The sequence below is a fragment of the Piliocolobus tephrosceles genome, chromosome 8 (assembly GCF_002776525.5).
Source record: "Piliocolobus tephrosceles isolate RC106 chromosome 8, ASM277652v3, whole genome shotgun sequence".
Taxonomy (NCBI): domain Eukaryota; kingdom Metazoa; phylum Chordata; class Mammalia; order Primates; family Cercopithecidae; genus Piliocolobus; species Piliocolobus tephrosceles.
The window spans coordinates 97,696,837-97,722,396 of record NC_045441.1 but is presented as its reverse complement, the minus strand read 5'-3'; the positions used below and the strand labels follow the sequence as shown (position 1 = coordinate 97,722,396).

Genomic DNA, 25,560 nt, shown 5'->3' with positions numbered 1-25,560 from the left:
GGGGGTCGGGGAGCAGGGGCCATTTCAGGATGTGGGGAAGGTTAAGTCACAACGGCCACTAGCAGCAGGGCTGCCCTGAATTAGGCACTAAGAACTCTTTCAACTCTGAAATGCTGTGCTTCTAATTTGGGGTATTAAGTTTGGTGATATAACCAGAAAAATAGGACACAGTCACAGATGTAGTGGGATAATGGAGCTGTCAGCACAATTTTATACCAGGTTATCTGTCCTGCCTTCCATTAGATGAACATTTGTCCCTCCATACAATTTCCTGTCCTGTTTACTTCTTGAAATGCTGTTGCTGTGAACAGTGGCATAAGTATCAGTAACAGGTTCCTAAGGAAAAGGCTTTCTGTCTCGTCACCTGCCCCCTTCCCAAGAATTAAGCATAAGCTCCCTCAGTGCTGTCAGGATGGCTTATGAGGTTTTCTTTTTCAGTTGGTTGTCATAAGGGAGTTTTGTTTTTTTGGTTTTTTTTTTTTTGGAAAAGGGGCAGGCCCTCATTCACTGCCTGCCCTGCCCCCGAAAAGTCCCTGCTTTAGAGGTTTCTTTTGTTCTTCCTAGAGAACCTAGGAGCAATGAGGCAGTGTTTCTTACCTCATCTGTTCTGTTGTAGTGTAAAAATATTACATTTAATATATTAAATTTGACCTCATAATACCAAGCTGTCGTAAGGTCACAGATGGTTCTTGGTGGTAAAGCCTATAGTCTTTGAAGATTTTGTTTGTTTGGAGACAAGGTCTTGCTCTGTTGCCCAAGCTGAAGTGCAGTGGCATGACTGTGGTTCACTGTAGACTCCACTTCCCAAGCTCAAGTGATCCTCCAACCTCAGCCTCCGGTGTAGCTGGGACTACAGGCATGTGCTACCACGCCTGGCTAAGTTTTGTATTTTCTGTAGAGATGGAGTTTTGTCATGTTGTCTAGGCTGGTCTCAATCTCCTGAGCTCAAGTGATCCACCCGCCCTGGTCTCCCAAAGTGCTGGGATTACAGGCATGTGCCACTGTGCCCAGCTGTCTTTGAGTTTTATAAATAGCATCAAATCTCACAGAGACTCTTTTGGGAATGAGAGCTGAGGGGTGGTAGCGAGGTTCCATTGGCTATTGTCAGGGAGGATAGCTTTAGGCTCTGCAGCTGGAGAAGCACAACAGAATGAAGGATCACAGCAAGGATATGTTGGTTTTGGACTGTTTTACTTTTCTTGAGTTTTGCTTTTTCTTGAGCTTTACACCTTCCAGGTGTAATTACATATAATCTGAAACTTCTTTGTAGCTGAAGCATTGATTTCTCTGCATTTATGTGTTAGAGTCCCGGATAGGACTTTTTATGAACTCCATGGTGAGTCCTGGTCAGTGCTATAGAAACAAGAAAAGCCATCCCAAGAAACTTCACCAGACTTCTTCGGCACTGGTCACATCACAGAACAAATAGCTGATCTTACTTGTTCAGAATCAGGGTACTTCGGCATAGGAGAATGTTTTAGGAGAGAGGCACTTGGTCTCCCAAGAATCCAGAAATAAGTAGGTCCAGGGAAAAGCTCTTTGAGGGAATTGGGCCAAGTGGAGAAGAATCCGAAGTTCCCAGGTATTAAAAATAATAATAAAAGTTATACTCGGGCCCAGTGGGGTGGTGTACACCTGTAATCCCAGCACTTTGGGAGGCTAAGGCAGGCAGATCACTTGAGGCAAGGAGTTTGAGACCAGCCTGGCCAACATGGCGAAACCCCATCTCTACTGAAAATACACAAATTAACTGGGCGTGGTGGCACGTGCCTGTAGTCCCAGCTACTCAGGTGGCTGAGGCAGAAGAATCGCTTGAACCCAGGAGGCAAAGGTTGTAGTGAGCCAAGATTGCACCGCTGCACTCCAGCCTGGGCAATAGAAGGTTATACTAGGAGTACCTGAGTTGAAGGCAGAGGTTTTTCATTGTAGTGTGCATTTGCCCTGCTGTACATGTTGTATTGTTAAGAGAATCTAGTCACTCTTCAAAGAACCAAAAACGGGTAGCATTACAGCCTGCATCTTCCTTCTTCCTTTAAAAAAAAAAAATTATTTCACCAGGCGCGGTGGCTCACGCCTGTAATCCCAGCACGTTGGGAGGCTGAGGCAGGCAGATCACAAGGTCAGGAGATCGAGACCATCCTGGCTAACACGATGAAACCCCATTTCTACTAAAAATACAAAAAATTAGCCAGGCGTGGTGGGGGGCACCTGTAGTCCCAGCTACTCGGGAGACTGAGGCAGGAGAACGACGTGAAGCTACCCGGGAGGTGGAGCTTGCAGTGAGCTGAGATTGATTATGCAACTGCACTCCAGCCTGGGCAACAGAGCGAGACTCTGTCTCAAAAAAAAAAAAAAAAGAAAGAAAAAAATTATTTCATTGATTGGCTTCTATACATGTTTTCTTGGAAATATAAGGGTGCTAATCAAAATGATCATTTTTTCAAAGAATACATAGCTGACATATTTTGGCAGTAAGAAATATGTACAAAACTGGGCGCAGCATAGTGCGCCTGTAGTCCCAGCTTCTCTAGAGGCTGAGAGAGGATCATTGGAGCCCAAGAGGTTGAGTCCAGCCTGGATAACATAGTGAGGTCCCATCTCAAAAAATACGAAAGGAAAAGAAATGGATGTGACCTGATTGAAGTCATTTTGAAAATTAATTAAAAGAGTTAGCATAGGGCTCAAGGCAGGGGTTGAAAAGCAGCTTGGAACTTGATCCAAGCTTTTCAAGTCCTCGTCGTCCCATTCGAGTTTTCAGATTTTTCTCTTAGCTTTTAAGATACTTAGGTGATTGTCTCCCAGGCCAGAAGGACTCTCCTGGCCATTAAGCGTGTAATCGAGTTGTTCCACTTGGATTTGGGGCCAATTATGAGGTTTTCCTGCCCTCATCTGGGATTGGCCCAGCTGTCTTTTTTGTTTATTGAGTGGAAAGGAGAGGCCCTACGTAAGGGCCTTCCTGCGTTTTCTGCTGGTGCCTTCGGGCATCCACAGTGCTGGGACCACCAACTCACCATGCTGAGATGTGACGTGTCTGTGTCCTGCTCAGACCTATGCCAGGTTCAGGGCGGGATCCTGAGTTCATAAACTAATGCTTACCGCATGGACAGCTGGCAGTCATCTTGTCACCATGCCTCCTTCCTTCAGCTGATTCACATGCAGTCTTTTTTTTTTTCTTTTTTTTTGAGACGGAGTCTCGCTCTGTCACCCAGGCTGGGGTGCAGTGGCCGGATCTCAGCTCACTGCAAGCTCCGCCTCCCGGATTCACACCATTCTCCTACCTCAGCCTCCCGAGTGGCTGGGACTACAGGCGCCCGCCACCTCGCCCGGCTAGTTTTTTGTATTTTTTAGTAGAGACGGGGTTTCCCCGTGTTCGCCAGGATGATCTCGATCTCCTGACCTCGTGATCCGCCCGTCTCGGCCTCCCAAAGTGCTGGGATTACAGGCTTGAGCCACCGCGCCCGGCCCATGCAGTCTTTTTTTTAAAAAAAGGTGAAAAGATGTGGTCCTGGGCTGACTGTCCCCCTCTTGGTTTGTTAAAGACAGTGCTAGGAGAGGTGGCCCCTCACCCAGGCAGGTGAGTCTTCCCTTAAGGGTGCCTTCCCAGCACTGTGTGGTCATTGAAAGAAAAAGAAGGTAGGTTGATGCAGTGCGATTACCCCAGAATTGGCTCCTTGGGGCGGGAGTGGGGAGGGCAGTCACAGATCCACAGGCATCAGTGATTGGGCTTCTGAGCAAGCCCAATTTTGGGATAGCAAGATCCATTCAGAATAGAAGCAACTATGAGAAAGGCCAGAAATGGGATTTAGCTTATTCTTTTTTTCACTTTTAAAGCATACTCTTTGATCAGCAGAACAGTAGCAGTTGCCATTTTTGTATATTGTTACCAGCTTAAACTCATGTTCTTGAGGGTTTTTTTGTGAGCAAGGGAAATGGGAACAAATGGCCTTCCCTACATGCTGGCATGCTGAGGGACAGCCAGTGGCCACCCAGGAAGCCAGTGCTCCGTGACATCCACAAAAGGGTCTGCAAGGCCATCTGCGTCCTCTGGCCCTGGGGACAAAGAGGGTCTGTTTTGTTTCCAGGTTTTCCTTTGGTTGAATCAGAAGTGAATGAAATGATGATGAAAATAGATGATGAGATGCTGAAAATAGTCATTGGTTACTAAAACACGAAGGTCTTTGCCTAAAGGACGCAGCAGTGTCTGCTATACAGAGGCCAAGGCTATTATAGTGGTTGAGGCAGGTGCTGGAGTCAGATGGGCCTGGTTGAGTCCTGGATTGAACTCTCGTTCTACCGTTTATAGAGTGCATACTGTGCTTTGCCAGGCCTGCACACAGGTGCGGCTGAATCACTGACGTTTTGGTTTTGCTTCCTGCAAAATGAACAGAATACATAGCTCTTACATCTTTCCTTAGAAGAAATGTAAAAATACTTCTGAAACTTCTTTGAATGTGGAAGAAAGAAAAAAATTAGTATTGAGCACTTTTGGGAGCTATTTTGTTTGATTCAGATCTTCATAAAGTGGCGGTCTCTTCTGTAAGGAGAAAAAGCTTTTGACTTGGGGGCCATCTCTGAAGTGCTTAGCATGTCGTCTGTTGTATCCTAGGCATTTGAGCTGGCAACGGGAGATTATTTGTTTGAACCACATTCTGGGGAAGACTATTCCAGAGACGAAGGTGAGTATTAGTGCCTGCTGAATACCTCGTTCTGGGTCTCCTGCCAGCCCTGAACTTCTGTAGAGTACTGTATTTTTGTACTGAAATAGAGCCATGTTTTTGGTTTTCAAACACCAAATTCAGATGCTTTTCCTTTGAGTTTGACGCCCCCTCAGTCTCAGTGAATGGGCAGAGCCTGTCTGGTACAGGCAGCACTCCAGTGAGCCCTCAGGGCCCTATACCAGCGGCTCTTCCTGGCCTTGCACAGGGCAGGAACCCAGCTGGCTGAGAGAGGACAGATGATACAGACCTGAAACCTCTCTGTGGTCCTTTCGACCATTGATGTGCTGCCCATTTCTCTGTCCTGTTTGGGAGCTGAGTTGAAAACCCAGGAATTCTGGCTTGAATTCCATCTGTAAACCTGACCATCTCCATGCTTATTTGCTTGCGTTGCTGGGGTGGCCTGGGGTGAGCTGGCCTCAGTCACTGTTACTGCTCCTGGTGGTGCCTGAGGCCTGCCATTCCTACAAGCCTCTGCATGGATGTGCTGCAGACACTGTTGATTTGAATCTATTTCTGAGTTTTTACTAATTTCAATTTTTCCCTCTTCTTTTATCCCATCCTTCCCTTTGCCCCTCCCATTCCCATATCCTTTTTTCTCTCCTCCATAGACCACATAGCCCACATCATAGAGCTGCTAGGCAGTATTCCAAGGCACTTTGCTCTGTCTGGAAAATATTCTCGGGAATTCTTCAATCGCAGAGGTAGTACCTCTTCTTTTTGAAAAGCGCCACGATGCAGACAGAAACTGAAGAGCAGCTGCTGATTTTAGCATTAATGGTGACAAAGGCATTTCTCCTAAATTCAAAACGCAACCCAGCAGAATTCTTGTGCTGATAGAAAAGTTGTCAGGGAAGACCACATTTAGCCCTGTGCTGCGGTCACCCTGTTCACCAGCCCCTCTCCTGTGCCCTCCAGCTCTGAATCCTGAATCCAGCAACGTGAGGAAGGCCTGTACTTTTGGTCATTCAAGTTGCGCTCTGTTTCTGTCTGCGCGGGCGGTAGTAGTGTCTGCATGCAGTGTACTGATTAAACTGTCGTGTGTTTCTGTTTTGCTGGCAATGTTTCCCAATGCAGATCACATAGCATTGATCATTGAACTGCTGGGGAAAGTCCCTCGAAAATACGCTATGTTGGGGAAATATTCCAAGGAGTTTTTCACCAGAAAAGGTAACGGTATTTATGCAACACTAATTTTCAGCATAGTCTTCTCCCAAAAGGAGAAATTGTGCATTCGTGATTGGGCAGTGGAGAAAGATCTGGAGTTTCACAGCTGGGGAGTTCTTCCGAAGAAAGCTCTCAGGAAATAAACCTGACCCATCTGATATCTGGAGTAAGAATTTTGTAAGAGAACAGCATTCCTAATAGCATTTTTCTCCTCTGCTTCTCTCTTTTCTTACTCCAAGTTACCAATCTATATATTCATATATTTATAAAAAGGAATTTAGATGATTGTTAAAAGCCAGCTAGACTTATCTTTTCATTTCTTATGTCATGGACTCTGTAGTGGAACAGAGGTGGCCTAGAGACTGGACTTAATGAATGTCCAGGGACATGGCTTTTGGTCTGCCTGGGTTATTTCTGTAGTGGGTGTAGGCCTATGAAATGTTGCGTTCCTCACATTCTTAAAAATCACATCCTGTGTTCCCAAAGCAATTCTCCTGCTGCAGCCTCCCAAGTAGCTGGGATTACAGGTGTGCCACCATGTCTGGCTAATTATTTTGTATTTTTAGTAGAGACGGGGTTTCACCGTATTGGCTAGGCTGGTCTCAAACTCCTGACCTCAAGTGATCTACCTGCCTTAGCCTTCCAAAGTGCTGGGATTATAGGCATGAGCTATTGCGCCCAACCTGCTATACTTTTTTGTGATGAGTGTAGTTGGTCCTTTTACTTCATATTTTTCAGGTTGGATTTTTGTTTTTGGATGTGACAGCCCTTAATAAAGAACTTTTAAAGTTGATGTGAGTAGGACGTGGACTTTTAGAAATTTCTGAAAGTCCTAGATGCTCTGTCTCCCTCACTTAGCTAAATTTGGAGAACCACATTGATTTTTTTTTTTTTTTTTTTTTGAGATGGAGTTTCGCTCTTGTTATCCAGGCTGGAGTGCAGTGGTGTGATCTCAGCTCACTGCAACCTCCACCCACCCTGGGTTCAAGCGATTCTCCTGCCTCAGCTTCCCAAGTAGCCAGGATTACAGATGTCCACCACCATGTCCAGCTAAGTTTTTGTATTTTTGTTGGAGATAGGGTTTCACCATGTTGACCAGGCTGTTTTCAAACTCCTGACCTCAGGTCATTCACCCATCTCGGCCTCCCAAAGTGCTGGGATTAGCGAGGTGTGAGCCACCACGCCTGGCCTCAAACTGATTTTTTAGTTTCCTATGAGATAAGGAATTTTTGTGGAGTAGTAATCTTTATTACTCACTTTGGTGAGGTTTGGCTACCCAGTCCTTATATTTAACTTTAAATTACATTTTCCTGTTAAGTGTACAAGACTTGAGAACTGACTGTGCTAAAGATGGTGGTTTCCTGCTGCATTTACTCTGGGCAAATTGACTACACACCTCTCAGACTTTATAGGATCACCTGGTGAAGGCAATTTGTGAAATATACAATTAGATGTAATTATTTTCCTCATTACCTTTAAGACTTAGCACAGGTATTGTCAGGAAAAACCATTTGTCAGACAATCAGTAATTATTTTTGGTTCTGAGAATCTGGTCTCTGAGTCTAGGCCATGTTAGCCAGGCACAGGGTTCCCCTCCCCACACGGAGACTCACAAGCACAGGCCCAAGTGGAGTCAAGGGCAGGAAAATGGCTTTGCTGTTAAGCTGTGTTTAGTAATGGAGCTGGGGCTTAAACCTGCTGTGAGAATGGCACATCAGGTAGTCTGTGAACTTAAGTTTCCTCATCTGTCAACAGGGGTTCTTTCGGGTTGGCTGTTACAAGAAAGTATAAGAGGGTGTCTTTACAGCACTGGGCACAGCTGGAGCTGTTATTATTGGTAAAGCAAAGCTATGAACAGGAAAACACTGGAAGCTTATGAACTTCTATACAGCAGTGTTACTGAGAAAACAGGCTGAATTTCCCTGGGAAACTTAGAGAAAATGTTGTTTGAAAATAATTGGGCTGGGCGTGGTGGCTCATGTTGAGGCTGAGGTGGGTGGATTGCTTGAGGTCACAAGTTCGAGACCAGCCCGGCCAACATGGCAAAACCCCTTCTCTACTAAAGTATAAAAATTAGCTGGGCGTGGTGGTGGCTGCCTGTAATCTCAGCTACTGGGGAGGCTGAGGCAGGAGAATTGCTTGAACCTGGGAGGCAGAGGTTGCAATGAGCCGGGATCGCGGCACTGCACTCCGGCCTGGGTGACAGAGCAAGACTCTGTCTCAGAAAAAAAACAAGGAAAAAACTGTGAATTATTGTGGCCTGGGATTCAGTATGGCCTGGGGAATTGTGTTTTTATTGAAGGCAGGCCCTCCCACATTTCAGAATGTTTCCAGAGCTGGTGGGGGAGATGGCCTGGTCCCTGGGGCACTGTGGCTGGTAGGTGACTTGCTGTGAGCCCCCAGCTGTGGGTCAGATGGGAGTTGGGCCTGGCCTATTATGGAAAGAGAGAACATGATTGACTTGTGATGCTCTAGAGGGGCAGGAGAGACCTGAGAGACATGGGGCACAGCATCTGCTTGGGCACCATGGTTTGATGAGCCTCATTTTCCACTGTGGTCATCTGGTACGGTGAGGACCAACAGCAGAGTCACTCAGGAATTGTTCCTTTAATTGGAACCTTTCCTCATCAACAAAGACCCACTTAGAGTGACCTGCCTCTGCATTTATCTTTTTTTTTTTTTTTTGAGATGGAGTCTTACTCTGTTGCCCAGACTGGCACGGTCTCAGCTCACTGCAACCTCTGCCTCCCGGCTTCAAGCAATTCTCCTGCCTCAACTTCCCGAGTAGCCAGGATTACAGGCACCTGCCACCATGCCCAGCTGATTTTCGTATTTTTAGTAGAGACAGGTTTTCACCATGTTGGCCAGGATGGTCTCAAACTCCTGACCTAAGGTGATCCGCCCACCTTGGCCTCCCAGTTGCTGGGATTACAGGTGTGAGCCACTGCGCCTGGCCATGCATTTATTTGTCGTTGTTAATTGTCTGTCTGTTGGGGGGATCAAGGACTCCATACTGAAAGGAAGAGGGACAGAAAGAGAGGCCTTGAATGATGAGCAAGCGAAGTCACTGAGTTGTTGGAAGGAGGGGCCTGTAAGCGGCCTGCAGGCATGGAGCTGGTACAGGCATCTGCTCTTGGCCTGTCACTCCTGTGATGGTTCGTTTTGTTTCAGGGAGAGCGGCCTGCATGTGGCCATAAATGGCTGGAAGGCAGCTTCCACGTGGGTCTTTCTGTCAGCAACCTTGCTCCCTGAGACAGCTTGTGGATGTGTATCTCCAGGTTACCGCCATCATCACCACATATACTTAGGACTTGTGTGATCGAGTTCTTTTTGAGCAGCTAGCTTATTTGAAGGTAACCTGCAGAGTTAAAATGCATTTGGCATCCTTCTTAATGAGAGACCAAAAATATTTTGACTTGGTGTTACTGTGGTACCTACAGTTCTTTTTTCGGATGTAAGAGAGCATTTGTGACTAGGTGAGAAATCCCCTGAAATGACTGAGAATTGGGGCTTCAGTTCTTTCCTGATTATAATTTCTAATGGCAGTAGAGATCAGAAGGGATTTAGGGTTTTTTACAGAAGTCACAGGATAACCTTATGAGGAATGACGGCCCGTCATGGAAATAGATTTCATCGTGTCTCTCAGGATGAGGGGAATGGCTTGCTGCATGAAAGATGTGTTTTGGCATGTTCCCGTAAGTAATAGGTGAATGTACATTTTGGAAATAATGGAATCTTAAAAGTAGCCATTGAAACTTTTTTCCTAAAATACCTAAAATACTTTGTGCTAGAACTGATAAAGAACAAAATTTAAAACAGCTGTTGATATGCCTCTCACCTTTGAAAGCAGTTACTGATGGAGAGTGCCTTCCCAGGAGGTTTTCCCGCTCTGTCTCCTCCAGGTCAGAGGCAGATTTTCATCCCTGCCACGTGGCCAGAGAAGCATGGGGTCTGTGTGTTAAAGTTGAGCATCAAATGCAGCTCATCTGTCTCCTCTTGTGTATAATTCAAGAAGCCATGATCATTACTAGTTTGAATCATTCTTTGGCCAGAAAGTTAAAAATTGAGCTATATTTTTGGTCAGGGAATGTAATTACAGCTCTCACCCTCTTAAGGATAATTTGCTGGACATGAGCCACCAAAAGCATTAAGAAACTAGTGTGTTGAGAGGTGGGCCAATAGAAATCAGCATGTCCATGAATTTTTTTCCCTGTCCTGTCTTCAAGAAGTGGGTGGTCCCCAGAAGCATTTCAGCCCTCAGATCATGGTAGAAAAAGCAGTGCAGCCGAGAGCAGACCTCACTGGGCTGGTCACCAGGGATTTTTCTGACCATTCAGCAGGTGCATTTTAGTAAAAATTGCTGCATTGATAATGGGATCATCAAAGGAGACAGTTTACTTAAACAAACAAACAAACAAAAAACTGGTCTCTAGATGAGAGCATCAAGTGTGTTGGGATAAAAGAGAGTGATTATGTGTGCATGTGTGTGCGCCTGCATGTGTGTGTCAGACTACAGACCTTAAATACAATTGAAAATTTCAAAAGCAAGACGCTTCTATGCAGCAGCATAAAATCCACATTTCCCCAAGTTAGGGACAACATCAAGAAAAAGGTGAGAACTGAGGGCTAAAACCCAGGAGCTGAGTTTTAAAAAGAGATACCTTATTCTGTATTTTTAATATTTAGTGTCTGAGTTGAACTTCTCACAATGTTTTAAAATTATCTCCTGAATACCTAAAAAGCAACAGATTCTTTTGATGCTGTAAAGAGCAACGAAAGCTCTTTCGTGGGCATTTGACAACCTCACGGGCTGGGCGTTGTCACTGCCACTCCTCTTGTTTATCCCTCCATCAGGTGATGGGCGTTTGGTTTCCCCCACTTTTTGGCTATTATGAATGATGCCACTATATGGTCATTTTTTTTTTTTTTTTTTTTTTTTTTTGAGACGGAGTCTTGCTCTGTCGCCCAGGCTAGAGTGCAGTGGCCGGATCTCAGCTCACCGCAACCTCTGCCTCCTGGGTTCACGCCATTCTCCTGCCTCAGCCTCCCGAGTGGCTGGGACCACAGGCGCCCACCACCTCGCCCGGCTAATTTTTTTTGTATTTTTAGTAGAGACGGGGTTTCACCGTGTTAGCCAGGAGGGTCTCGATCTCCTCACCTCGTGATCCGCCCGTCTCGGCCTCCCAAAGTGCTGGGATTACAGGCTTGAGCCACCGCGCCCGGCCACTATATGGTCATTAATGCACAAGTTTGTGTAGGCAGATGTTTCCATTTCTCTTGAATACATGTGTGAAAGTTTAAGTATAAATGTTTAAATTTTGATGAAGGCCAATTTATATACATTTTATAATTTATGCTTATGATGTCACATCTAATTGCCTACTTCAAGGTCATGAAGATTTACTTTTCTAGGAACTGCTTAGTTTTAGCTCTGAGGCATATGATCTGTTTTGAGTTGATTTTGTATGGGATGTGAAGTAGGGTTTATACACATTTTAAACTCCAGTATTTACCCACATGTGGTTGTCTATTCATTCAAATCTCTTGATTGTCTCTTGCTTTGTATTGGTATTTCTTGGCAGGTTTACTTTCTATGTGCATCTAATTGATGCTCATCAGTTTTGTATCGGGGTTTGCTTTGTAATTACCACTGTTCATGTACATATAGTCTAGGATTTGCCTTTAGAGTCTTCCCAAATGTAGTGTGGAACCTCGTGGGCTGCTTTATTTAATTCTGGAATATGACAATTTCATGGATAAAATAATATATTTTCCTTCACAAACCACTTTAAGATTCAAGAGAAGAATAATAGAACTTCCCTGTTTTCTTAGATGGTCCAGGACTGGCCAGTACAGCTGCTGTCACAAAGCCTTTGCTCTGCAGGAGGAGCCTTCCTCAGAGCCTGCTTCCTGCTGGCTTTCCTTGGCTCTGTCAGGCTGTTTGTCCGAGCACGTTCAGAAGCCTGAGGGGCTCCTGGGGAACAGCACAATTGGCCGCCAGGCTCATGTTCGCCTGTGTGTGTGTGTGTGAGTTGATAATGAGATTGACAGCTGATAGTCACAGGAAGGGTGAAGTGATATTCCACATTCTTTAAGGAGGACAGGCTAGAAATGGAACTTTAAAAAAATTAAAATTGTCACAGTTGTCTTGTTATTTGCAAAACTTGTTTCAGTGAAACACATCTTCATATATTTTCTTTTCTTTTTTTTTTTTTTTGAGACAGAGTCTCTCACTCTGTTGCCTAGGCTGAAGTTCTGTGGTGCGATCTCAGCTCATTGCAACCTCCGCCTCCTGGGTTCAAACAATTCTTGTGCCTCAGCCTCCCCAGTAGCTGGGATTACAGGCGTGCACCACCACGCCTGGCTAATTTTTGTATTTATTAGAGATCGGGTTTCACCATGTTGGCCAGGTTGGTCTCGAACTCCTGACCTCAGGTGATCTTCCTGCCTTGGCCTCCCAAAGTGCTGGCATTACAGTCATGAGCCACCATGCCTGGCCGATAACATTTCTTTAACTTGTTAGGGTGCTACTTTTATAATAAAAGCAAATGGTGAAAATGTGTTTTTAAAATGTGCTTTCCCCTCTTATTCTTAATTATCATTCTAAGTGATGGAGGTGTCTTCATTTTTTGGGCATCGTCTGCAGGGCTGGAGCTGGCTCATGGACTCAAGGCCCCCACTCACCCAGTGAGGCCACTCTTGTTGTGTCGGCTAGCAACAGGTACAGAGTGGGGGGCTAGGGCTTTGTGTTTGAGTAACCTTATCAGGGACTTCCAGGGCAAGGTTACTTCTTATATTGAGCTTGAGGGTTTGTACACATCATCATTATAGCATCTAGATGCATTGATTTTCCTTTGCATTATAAAGTTTTTCCACACGAAAAGTTCACACTTTTTTTTTTAGAGGCGGTTTGGTGTTTTGTTATATTGCAGTGCTGGTGTGTGCTCAGGACCATCGGTGTTTAGGACTGTCCTGCATATACTGTTGTTTATAGACTGCTTCTTTGCACATATAGTCTTTACCTTGTCAAAAGTAGTTAGATATTTTATGCTGCTCCTTGCAAATATTTTTACCAGTTTACAGTATGCCTAGTTATGGATGAATAGTTTCTCATGGCCGTTCAGTGTTATATTGTTTTGCTCACTGTTACTGTGCAGCTGTTAAGCATTTATAGTGGTAAACCTTATCTTTTCATGGAAGATTGTACTTAAAAGATGCCTTGTTGATGGATCTTAGTTTAACACCTGGCCTCTCAGAAATAGGTTCCTTTACTATTCTCAGCAGACAGTGCTTCTCTGTATTTGCCTATATTTGCAAACCTGGAGGGTATTTATTCTGAGATAGAATAGATTTTTTTTTTTTTTTTTTGAGACAGAGTCTCGCTCTGTCGCCCAGGCTGGAGTGCAGTGGCCAGATCTCAGCTCACCGCAAGCTCCGCTTCCCGGGTTTACGCCATTCTCCTGCCTCAGCCTCCCGAGTAGCTGGGACTACAGGCACCCGCCACCTCGCCCAGCTAATTTTTTGTATTTTTTTTAGTAGAGATGGGTTTTCACCGTGTTAGCCAGGATGGTCTCGATCTCCTGACCTCGTGATCCGCCCGCCTCGGCCTCCCAAAGTGCTGGGATTACAGGCTTGAGCCACCGCGCCCGGCCAATGAGCGTTTTAATAATCTTGTGATTATCTGTAGGACATAGTTTGTTCCTTTACTGCCTAATGTTGTACCATGATCTTCTCCCATGTTGTTAAGTAATACTAAATACTATTAAGTGAATCTACCTTGGTTTTCTTTTAACCACCATTTTACTATTATTGGCTCTTTGTAATTTTGCAAGTACATATAATTTTGTGCCAGCACATATTAGGCATGAATTTGGGGCGGTGCAACCACAGTTTATCTCCTTTGGCTGGATTCTTAGTGCCGGAATTTTGGGCTTAGAGGGATAAACCTGCGGTCTCTGCTCTGACTTTGTTTTTATGGAGACTATGTTTCCTTCAACAGGAGATCCGTTCCTGCCTCTAATACTGCAGGTTCATTTCTTCATCAACACAGACCTGATGTCTAGTCTGGATGTGATGCTTAACTCTATCTCCAGTCCTCATATTGGAAACAGAAGCTTATTTTACATCCCAGCCCCTTTAGCAAGCAGTCCTCTTCAGAGATTCTTTATGCAGAACCCTGTGCAGAGCATGATTGCAGCTCTGTAGACATAATAGTGTGTAAGATCACGCTTCACAATAGACACAAAAGAAGAGCCGTTGTGGGTAGGATTGTAGGCTCCTTCCCCTTTTGTTCTTACAATTTTCTGTAATGTTCTTTTCTTTTCATTATGTTTTTAAAGGGGAGGGCTTTTCTAAATTGACTTGAGTGGGTGAAACAGAACAAGCCTCCTGAGAACACCTTTGTGAGCAGAGCACTGATTATCTATTGATGCATCTCATGAAAAAAAATTACTTTGTTTAAATTATAGCAATTGAAAGTCAGCCCTTGTATGACGTGTGCCGTGCAGGTGCCTGAATGCCTCTCCCTCCCCCCCGAGACCTGGCTGCTCTGGGGTGTGGGCACAGGGGAGTGTTTTCCTCTGCAGAAGCTGCTCAGGGTGCACTGAGGGGCACCTAAGGAGGCCTATGGGCAGGGGTGGGGGGTCTTGTGAAAACTTCAAACAGGCAGAGAAAATGAGTTATTTACAGTGAAATTATCTGGAGCTTTTGACAGTTTATTGACTTTTTGAACAGGATTATGGGGAGACAGGGTTTCGCTTGCCCTCTTCCAGGCTGGAGTGCAGTGGCATGACCTTGACTCACTGCAGCCTTGGCCTCCTGGACTCCACCAGTGCTCCTGCCTCAGCCTCCTGAGTAGCTGGCATGTACCACTGTCCCCAGCTACTTTTTTTCTTTTTTTTTTTTTTTTTAAGTGGAGACAGGGTCTGGTCTGTGTTACCCAGGCTGGTCTGAAACTCATGGGCTCAAGGGATCTTCCTGCCTCAGCCTCCCAAGCAGCTAGGATTGCAGGTGTGAGCCACCGACCCCAGCCCTTTTTTGCAGTTTTGACTTAAAAATTACCTTTTTTTCTCTTATGAAATGACCATTACAGCTTGTAGGCCATTTACTAGCTTGTTCGTCATTCTGTTATGTCAACCAAAGCTGCCTATAACCCACACTTTTCATACTGCAGCTAGCACAGTTTGTGAAATGTAACTTCAAGATTTACAAATTAATGTCCTAGGATCTTAGATTTTACAACAAATGCGTAGACATGAATGGTGTTTGATTTGGGTTGGCCTCAAGTTTGCAAATTTTATGAAAGATCCCAGGTTGAAATGAGAGTGGCTTGCTTCAGCCTTTGGAAAAGAAAACACTCTAGGCAAAGTGAGCCCACTCCACTTCCTTAAAGAAACTTAGAACTAATGTGAATGAACTGTTAACCTCTATTTACATCCACCAGGCTTACTTGAAATATGCCTTGGTCATATGTGCATGTAATGATTACTGCCTAGCGGGGAAAAGCTGGCGTCCTTTGTTGTTGCCGTGTAAGTGTTGAGCAGGTGGTTGTCCGCTTCATTGAAAAGAGCCTGACTGGACCAACAATGGGGAATGCAGATTTGGAGCTTTCTAGACATTGGCCTGTTTTTTCCCCTGTAGGAGAACTGCGACACATCACCAAGCTGAAGCCCTGGAGCCTCTTTGATGTACTTGTGGAAAAGTATGGCTGGCCCCATGAAGATGCTGCACAGTTTACAGATTTCCTGATCCCGATGTTAGAAATGGTTCCAGAAAAACGAGCCTCAGCTGGCGAATGCCTTCGGCATCCTTGGTTGAATTCTTAGCAAATTCTACCAATATTGCATTCTGAGCTAGCAAATGTTCCCAGTACATTGGACCTAAACGGTGACTCTCATTCTTTAACAGGATTACAAGTGAGCTGGCTTCATCCTCAGACCTTTATTTTGCTTTGAGGTACTGTTGTTTGACATTTTGCTTTTTGTGCACTGTGATCCTGGGGAAGGGTAGTCTTTTGTCTTCAGCTAAGTAGTTTACTGACCATTTTCTTCTGGAAACAATAACATGTCTCTAAGCATCGTTTCTTGTGTTGTGTGACATTCAAATGTCCTTTTTTTGAATGAAAAATACTTTCCCTTTGTGTTTTGGCAGGTTTTGTAACTATTTATGAAGAAATATTTTAGCTGAGTACTATATAATTTACAATCTTAAGAAATTATCAAGTTGGAACCAAGAAATAGCAAGGAAATGTACAATTTTATCTTCTGGCAAAGGGACATCATTCCTGTATTATAGTGTATGTAAATGCACCCTGTAAATGTTACTTTCCATTAAATATGGGAGGGGGACTCAAATTTCAGAAAAGCTACCAAGTCTTGAGTGCTTTGTAGCCTATGTTGCATGTAGCAGACTGTAACTGCTCCAAGGAGTTGTGCAAACTTTTCATTCCATAACAGTCTTTTCACATTGGATTTTAAACAAAGTGGCTCTGGGTTGTAAGATGTCATTCTCTATATGGCACTTTAAAGGAAGAAAAGTTATGCTTCTCATTCTAAAATATGCATTATAATTTAGCAGTCCCATTTGTATTTTTGCATATTTTTAAAAGTACTTTTAAAGAAGAGCAATTATCCTTTAAAAATGTGATGGCTCAGTACCATGTCATGTTGCCTCCTCTGGGCGCTGTAAGTTAAGCTCTACATAGATTAAATTGGAAAAGAGAAACGTGTTCATTGTGTGGAATGAAAAAATACGTATATTTTTCGAAAAGCATGATCATGCTTGTCTAGAACACAAGGTGTGGTATATACAATTTGCAGTGCAGTGGGCAGAATACTCCTCACAGCTCAAAGGTAACAGTGATCACTTTCATTCCATAGGTAGCTTTACGTGTGGCTACAACAAATTTTACTAGCTTTTTCATTGTCTTTCCATAAAATGAAGTTGAGAAAATGATTTTCCCTTTGCAGGTTGCACACAGTTTTGTTTATGCATTTCCTTAAAATTAATTGTAGACTCCAGGACACAAACCATAGTAGGCAATACAATTTTAGAATGTAATATATAGAGGTATATTTAGCCTCTTTTAGAAGTCAGTGGATTGAATGTCTTTTTATTTTAAATTTTACATTCATTAAGGTGCCTCGTTTTTGACTTTGTCCATTAACATTTATCCATATGCCTTTGCAATAACTAGATTGTGAAAAGCTAACAAGTGTTGTAACAATAATCCATTGTTTGAGGTGCTTGCAGTTGTCTTAAAAATTAAAGTGTTTCGGTTTTTTTTTTTCCAGACATTGCCTTGGTCATTGCCCTATAAATTATAGAATCAATGAACATTTGCTACCAGAGTAGTGTCACTAAAACTAAATACCAGCATTCCTGTTGCAGCAGATGTAGTTGTAGAACATACATTAAGGCTTATTATAAGGAAATCATTTATTATTTTTTAAGGGCAGAAGGGATTTAGGAGAAAAGCTACAGTATAGATTGATTCTCTAGAATTTCAGTGATCCCTTTTCATCCATGGTTCATCAAAAACATACTGACTGCATTTGTTTGATCATTGCAAACTTAAAACAGCATTTGCTGTTAGGAAACAAGACACATAACCCTCTTAGGAATTACCATTACATCTCATACCACAGTGAGACAGAATGGATCATTCATTCATTTCTTTATGAAATGTGCATGCTAAGTTTTTCTAATGAGGCTGTAGGTTTCCATGTAAATTCTATGATAGATAGTGGCTGTAGACTGATGATACTATCCATGATTTCTGTAAGAAACATCCTTACAAGAACCATAGAGCACAATTTATATCTTCCCTAAGTGTAAAAGGATTTTTATCAGGGTGATAGTATACTTGAATGAAATTTGTCTAATGCAGTTTTTGCTCATGTTGGAAAATAAACTAGATTATAAATTTTTACAGGTGTGTCCCTTATGATAAAACAGCCTGGAACAGTTGTTCTAGAAGGAATATACATTTGTATTAGGCATAATACGGTTTTATCAGATTCTTGGCGGCTTGTTGATAAAGAATGCACAAAAACTAAATGAGAACCACTGGTTATGCTAAACATTCTAACTAGCTCTCTGACTTTAGTTGAATGTCCTGTCTTTTCCTTTCTGTAGTCCATGTGAAATCTTCATGGAAAATGACAAGCAGTGGATCACATATATGTTTATAGCAGATACAGGAACTGGCTCTCTGGAAATTGGCAGACAGAACTGCCCAAAGGCAGAGAAAAGGTGGATGTAAGATCTGCAAAAAGTCATAAACTTTTTAGGTGAAAACTAATTTATTGACTTGCTTCTTCCCATACCTGGACCACACATAACTAGTTACCAGGATAAAGGAAGGAAACTTTACACTGGAGTAGAGAACTTGTTTCTATCCATAGTTCAGATTATTTCCTAAATTCTCCTTTTTTCTCCCCCTTTTAAATAAGTTGAATGAAATTTTGGTAGAAGACCATATTTGGGAGTATATACTTCATCAAGGAATCAAATAAGATTCTTCAGTTCACACAAAAGCTTCTGTATGCATATTTCTGTAGTAGGCACATTTCAAGCCAGTGAAGAATTTAAACTGCTTAGAAGGACAGACCTTTTAAGAATAATATTTATATTTCACACACTAGTTACCTTTATTCTGTTTGAAACTATCAGGATAGATGATGTAAAACTGTTTCTTCTCAAATGTTTCTTTACTATAAATACCATACATAGAATTTTGTTGGACAAATCGAGGATGGCACACTTGGCCTATGTTCTTCTAAAATTTCAAGCTGATTAGGATTGAGCCCTAAATGAGCTGTGTTAATGTACCATTGTTTGTCAGCTAATTTTCAAAAGGAAGTAGAAATTCAAAGTGTGAAAACATGACTGAAGGAGGTCACTCAGTCATTTTAGTGTTTACTTTCTCTGATGCACAGAATTTGTATCCTGTGCCAAATTATGTCAGGTAATTGGATGATGAAAAATGTGTTGATAAACAGTATCATTATTATTGGATGTACTTACTGAATCCTTCTCAGAGGTAGAAGACAAAGGCTGGGAAATTTTACTTTTTCCAAGATTATAACTAGCATTTTATATTTTAGCAATAAAAACGTTCACTTAAGAGGCCGTTTTCATTTCACTAAGAGATCTAGGAATAATGCCTTTTTTCTTTAGTTTTGTACACCCAAGACAAGTTTTCCTGTTTTGGGCAAACTACCCATATTTTCAAACAGTTGTTGCACATTGTATTCAAGAACTACTGTAATGCATTAGTGGTCTGGATTCATTTTGTATGATGATGCCACATCCTTAATTGACCCAGCACGATCATTTCAGTAGTTTCCTATGGCTCCTGCAAAAATGCAAACAACCCCTTGCTGCCTCCTGTTGCTGAGGTAGTAGTTGCTAAAGAAAATTGAAGGCTCCTTACAAACTATATTTGAAAACTAGAACTTCTGTAGAAACACAGACCCCGATCTTAGAAGTTGCACAGGACAATTTGGTAAAACTGACATAATTGTGATTTATTAACATGAATTAAAATGCCCAACCAGTGCTTCAATGTGACAGTATATTTAAAATAAAAAAGAAATTAAAGGTCATATACTGTACTACTTTCACAAAGATCACACAGTTTTGCAAAAGACTTCTCATATGTACAATGCTATATATCAAATGAGAAAAGCTGTAAGCAATTATATACGCAAAAGAAATGCAGTATTTACAGTTTGTCAGGAGACACTAGAAATCATCTATACATTAAATTACATTTTGCTTGCAAGTAACTGGTAAAACAAAAATGAGCCATGTCCACACCAAAATATAAAAATCTGTATTGCCATTTTTATACCTAAGATGCATTCACAGAACTGCTGCTGACAGGAAAGGGGAGAAAAGAAAAGAAAATCCTCATAGTGCCATTACTTAGCTGAGTACTTAATGTGTAGGTATAAAATAATAGAACATTCACTAAATGAATTTAACTGCAACAATAAAATTTAAAGATCATACAGCATCAAATCAGCATCAGATCTGCCAGAAAAAACAGCTGGAATGTTCACTTACAAAATAAAGATACCTAATACTGGCTTAACAGCACATTTTTTAAAGGAATTTCAAAAAGCAAAAATGAGAAAAATACAATGAAAGAGCACTGGTGTTTTTTATACAAAGGTTCATGTACAAGCTTTAAAAAGTACCTTAACAGGTACATATGAAATATACAGTTTATCTTACAGAACATTTAAAAAAATGTTTTTGGAGTCCATTTTAATGCCACCCTGACCCATGGTAATTGTTTTGAAATGTTGGTGGCACCTGTGCTCTGTGAATTGGAATCTGTCCAGGCACTGGAGATGCCTGCTGAGGTCCCTGAACCCCATGTGGCAGGGCCACAGAGCCAGGATGAGGACAGAACCCTGAAGCAGTAGGTGTTGGAATACTGTTTGGTCCTTGGGGCTGGAGATGAGGACCTGTGACAGGTAATGGACAATGTGGCCCTGTTCCAGAAGGCTGGTGCTGGGGTCCCGGTCCCAAAGTGGTATGATGTGTAGCTTGTGAGGGATACGGTGGTACAGCTGGATGAGCACTCGAAGGAAAAAGTGGAGGTCCTTGATGAGGTGGGTGGTGTAAGGCTTGAGCCGATGTGGTATGATGCCCAGAAGCCAAAACACTGGAAGGTGGCGGCGGAGGGGGTGGTGGGGGTGCTGAATTTACAACATGCTGGTGTTGTGCTTGTAGACCTTGGAGTCCTGTGGAAGGATGGGGTGGTGGATGGTGATGAGGGGCAGGACCGGGAGGGGGTGGGGGTGGGGGTAAGTGGTGTCCAGCAGTTTGAGAATGAATATGCGACCCAGGGGTGACCGCATGAACAGGCCCTACTACATGTGCTACAGAGTGTTGCTGATGGGAATTCGGCTGTTGTACAAGGTGCGGTCCTGGAGCAGGCGGTGGTGGAGGAGGAGGGGGGACTACAGCAGCAGCAGTTTGATGGTGAATGGTGGGGTTCTGAGAGGGCAAAAAATGCCCTGGAGTCACATGATGTCCTGGAACTGTTTGCTGGCTTGTGGTGCCAGGAAGTGCTTGATTTGGTCCTGATGTAAACACAGTTTGTTGAGAAAGACTACCTTTGAGCTGATTATAATTCTGAAAGGTTGCAGAGGGCTGCTGGTTTTGATAGTAAGACGAAGAAGAAGGAGGTGGAGGAGGTGGAGGGGGTGGTGCCGTGCTGTTCAGACTTTGTTGGTTAAACTGACTGTATGTTGCTGCAGATTGTCCTGAGGGTGTCTGTGTAAATAATGTTCCAGAAGTTGCCTGCTGAGTATTGGCTTGAAGGTTCTGTGCTGCTGGATAAAAGGTTCTCTGAGGCTCTCGCTGAGGTGTTCCAACTTGAGGTGACTGTGAATGATGAGGCCTGTAGGGAGATCCTAACTGCTGTGAAGGAGGCTTTGGTGAAAGATAACCATGCTGTACAGGTGTGTGAGGCGTGGATGACTTTGGAGGATTTTCCAGGTGAGGTGATGGAGGACAGTGCAACTTTGTTGGTGCAGAAGGCAGCTTTTGTGAAAGTTGCTCAGATGAATTACGAACGTGTGTCTGAGGAGGATGATTCTTTGAAAGTGCTTGGCTGTTATTCGACAGCTGTTTTTGTTGGAGCTCTGTTTTTAGGTGAACACTGTTTTCAGCTTCGGATGCAGTAACTGTGGAGTCCCATTGGGGATCTGGTTTTGTGAATATTTTCCCGTGTGCTTGAGCAGGAATTACAGATCCAGGTGAACCAGGCTATGAAGAAAAAACAAATTACATACATTTAAGGAACATTTTGTGTACCTTGAGGTTTATTCTCGTTGATATTTAATACTACCTAAATATTAATTTTAATGAGGAGCAGGAAATAACATCCCGGATATGTCAGTTGTGGAGGCTTGGGATGTTAAAAAGCCAATATTTTTCAGTTGTTCCAAACAGTTCTGAGAGTGAGCTTAAAGTGAATTCTCTGGGTTAACTTTTATTGAAGACAAGTTGAGGAAATAATTTTCTTTAACTTTACTCTGTCTTTTTACCCCTAAGCAATGAAACCTGTTTTTGAGCCTTACTCTGAAAGAACTCCGATAGCAAGTTTCAATTTTATAATTGAAATTTCTATACCCAACCTAAGGATAAATTGATTTGGGTAAATAAACTTGCTCCCTCAAACCATTTTGATTTTTAATACCTTTTCATTTTCCTTATACACTGTTCAGATATAAATAAATAAAAGACTGTTTAAATGTCTATCATCAAAGAAAGATCCATCTCAGATTCCTTGTCTTTAGTTTCCAGTGATATACATGCCATGCTACATTATTACATCTCGATCCAGGATGAAGATGTCATTCCTTTTAAATGATAAAACGACCTTTTGTTTTTAGATAATTGGCTGGTTAAGAATTTCATTACAAGGCTATGAATTTCCTAGGCACCACTAGAAGAGAGGTGGAACATTTGAAGAAAATGTAAGCTGTTGAAGTGTGCTTAGAAAACCTGAACATCTGGTCAGAGTTATCCATCACATGTTCAGTAAGAGAGAACAAAGAAAGTAGTAAACACAATTGAGTATGTCCGACAGAAAAAGTGTCCAGAAGTCACAAACTGATACTTGATATGGCAGAAAAACACTGCATATTATAACCATCAGCTTTTCTGCACTCAACCTAAAGTCCTTTGGAAGCCATTGAAAATTACCTTGCTCATTTTTGAAGGACTTTTACAAGTATTTTGAGAAGTATCTGGGGATGGACATTCACTTGTAGTTGTGGGTTCTGGATTTTCAGGATCAGGGTCTATAAAGCAGAAGAAACCTATAGTAAGTGTAAAATTACACAATAAACACTGTTTTAACACCACAAAGCAACGTACATTCTACTATCCAAACCAACTTTTTATAAAGGCTCTCTTTTGTCTGATTTTAAAATGTGTTAAAGAATAACATTATTGGTCATCTGCTTACTGACCTTCCATAAGTTCACTGAAAGAAGGGACTGGGCCCTTAGCTTGCAACTGGGGAATGTGATTTGAATGAGATGAAGGTGAAGACTGAACATGACTCGGTGAACATGAGACACATGGTGATTCTCCCCCTAGAGATGAAGCAGAGCAGACCCAAAGAGAACATTAGAGCTGCAAAGAACGAGGATGCAGATTGATTAACTGACTCCACCTTCTGGTGAAGGAACAAGCTCACTTACCACTATCTTTATCTTTTCGGTGATCGCTGAGAAGTAAAGCTCTCTGATAACTCCTTTCTCTGACTTGTTCCACTGAAGTTGAGGCAGTCCTTTAAAAGAAAAATCACATTATCCTCTATTGAAAGAAACTACTGCTAGCTACATTCTTTGTTGATTCATAGTCAACATGTACCGTCAGACCAAGGCTTTTGATCTACTGGTATTTTCTACTTTGGTGTTAACTTTTGAAAATAGTTAATCTTGGCAGGGCACGGTGGCTCACGCCTGTAATCCCAGCACTTTGGGAGGCCAAGGTGGGCAGATTATGAGGTCAGGAGTTCGAGACCAGCCTGGCCAGCATGGTGAAACCCCGTCTCTACTAAAAATACAAAAAAAAATTAGCCGGGCATGGTGGCGGGCACCTGTAGTCCCAGCTACTTGGGAAGCTGAGGCAGGAGAATCGCTTGAACCCGGGAGGTGGAGCTTGCAGTGAGCTGAGATCGTGCCACTGCCCTCCAGCCTGGGCAACAGAGCAAGACTCCATCTCAAAAAAAAAAAAAGTTATCTTCTCTTATTTTGCTGATTGCTCCCAGAACTGAGATTATTATCCTTATCTGAAGGACTCAATTCCTTTGTCTCCAGCAATTTATTGGTGAAAAGAAGGCAAAGAGTTGAAGATAATGTATTAACATTCAGAATGTCACTTTTTTTTTGGTTACCAAAGGTACCAAAACATGCCCCTAACAAACTGCTATCAGGATTGCATGCTTTCAGGTGGAAAGGGGACCAAGGAGCAAACTGAGTGTGGCCGCCTGCCATTTGCCATGATCCATCCTATATGCAGCTGCTCCTATTCCTTGTGAAGAAGCACTAACCCTGGTTGTTCTTTCAAGGTAACTGGTAGGGGTTATAAAGGAAGTCTGCAGAATTGTTAACTCTGATAAAAATTCTTTGGAGAGGATATTTGTGTGTAAAGAATGAATAAATTACCAAGGAATAAATACAATCGACATTTAACAACACAGGCCATACACAGCTGGCTTAAAATCCTATTAGCAGAGAGAATCTTTTAAAATTGTGACCACAAAGCACAATCAGCTTAGCCTTGGGAGAACAACAAATAGGAAGAATACTTGAACAAAAGCTTGTTTTTTCCAGAGTAGCATTACTTCAAATGGGCTTACCATTGAACTTCTGGTTCATTCTTCTCACTGGCAGTAGCATCCTTAACAGGGCAGTTATTGCTAGTTTCTTCAGAAGTGGCATTATAAACCATAGCTGGTGTTGGTAAAGGTAGGCTAGCAGTGTGTTCCACCTGCTCCCCATTCTCATTACTGCTCGCACAGCCATCACCATTGTTGCTCAAGCTTCCACTTGCATGGGGTGATACACTAATGAGTGGAAAGTTCTCTGTCTTAGAGCCACTTTTCCTAGCTTCACGTTGTCTCTTACGGTATTCTAATAGAGAAACCTTAAGCAAGAAAGATAAGAAAAAGCAAATCTTTTATTCTTGTTTTTTATGTCAGAATCAATGCATTCTTTTTTTGTCTAGCGAATTACTATATTTACATTAGGAAAATTATTTTAATTGATTCTGAACAAATAATTAACAATTATCAAATGCCTACTATATTCCAGGCATTGTACTTAGATGATTTACATACATTATCTCATTTATCCTCACAACAACCCTAAGAAATAGGTATATTATCATCCCCATTTTATAGATGAGGAAATTGAGTAACTCACTCACTCAAGGTCACACAGCTGGTGAGTGTTGGAGCCGGGATTCGAACCTAGGTCTTACTTGAAAGCCCGTGCTCTTTCCACTATACTACATTGCTTCCCACAAAGTTGCCAACTGGACTCTGTTATAAAAATTAAAAGCACACATCACGAAAATTCTTGGACTTGCAAAGCAATAAGCCTACTAACAAAGTGCTATAGTTTCTTTCTTTTGAAATAAGGCATTCTAATTATCTCAGTACGTCTGCCAACCAAATAATGGGAAATCAGGGAACTGAGTATTTAATACATAACTATTAGTAAAATAAAAACACTTACATCCATGGCCTAAATACTATAGATGTTATAGATAAGGAAAGAGGCATTTCCTCTATACACAGGTGTTTGCTCAATGTACAATAAAGGTAATAACACAAATATTATTCAAGTCTGTGTTTTTGGTTGGGGAGTGCCTAGTTTCAAAAAATACTCATTTGGTGAAATAAATCATCTTGAGATTTCTCTGAAACCATGCTGCTTACAAGGATTTCCCATATTACTAGAATTTTTTACTTTTCTGTAAACATTTTCTAATTAAGCCAGCATTTACAAAAGGTTTAAAAATATAAAAATGTAACTTTCATAACTAAATTAAGAATGCCTTACATAATACATCTAACTACCAATTCCCCTCAGTAGTAGTATGAAAAAAAACTATTAAAAGGACTATAAATTGTTAAATT

General features: G+C 42.2%; 2 protein-coding genes across 12 annotated transcripts in view; one reads left to right on the top strand and one right to left on the bottom strand.

Moving 5' to 3' along the window:
* Window positions 1–19,487, top strand: part of SRPK2 (SRSF protein kinase 2) — a 296,676-nt gene extending 277,189 nt beyond the window's left edge. For 2 of the 9 annotated variants that reach the window (XM_026446894.2, XM_026446896.1), the window contains 4 exons: window positions 4,607–4,676; window positions 5,327–5,419; window positions 5,793–5,885; window positions 15,522–16,600. In XM_026446894.2, the coding sequence (XP_026302679.1) occupies window positions 4,607–4,676; window positions 5,327–5,419; window positions 5,793–5,885; window positions 15,522–15,706 (441 nt within the window). In that variant the 3' untranslated portion in view covers window positions 15,707–16,600. Of the gene's footprint in view, window positions 1–4,606; window positions 4,677–5,326; window positions 5,420–5,792; window positions 5,886–15,521 lie in introns of all 9 variants that reach the window. The other 7 variants (XM_026446895.1, XM_026446891.1, XM_026446899.1 and 4 more) reach the window with 7 other exon arrangements.
* The window catches only part of KMT2E (lysine methyltransferase 2E), a 100,235-nt gene continuing 93,165 nt past the window's right edge, over window positions 18,491–25,560 (bottom strand). For 2 of the 3 annotated variants that reach the window (XM_023192542.3, XM_023192543.3), the window contains 5 exons: window positions 24,277–24,563; window positions 23,114–23,202; window positions 22,880–23,005; window positions 22,611–22,708; window positions 18,494–21,668 (listed from right to left, as the gene is read on the bottom strand). In XM_023192542.3, coding sequence (XP_023048310.1) covers window positions 20,157–21,668; window positions 22,611–22,708; window positions 22,880–23,005; window positions 23,114–23,202; window positions 24,277–24,563 — 2,112 coding nt within the window. In that variant the 3' untranslated portion in view covers window positions 18,494–20,156. Of the gene's footprint in view, window positions 21,669–22,610; window positions 22,709–22,879; window positions 23,006–23,113; window positions 23,203–24,276; window positions 24,564–25,560 lie in introns of all 3 variants that reach the window. The other variant, XM_023192544.3, reaches the window with a different exon arrangement.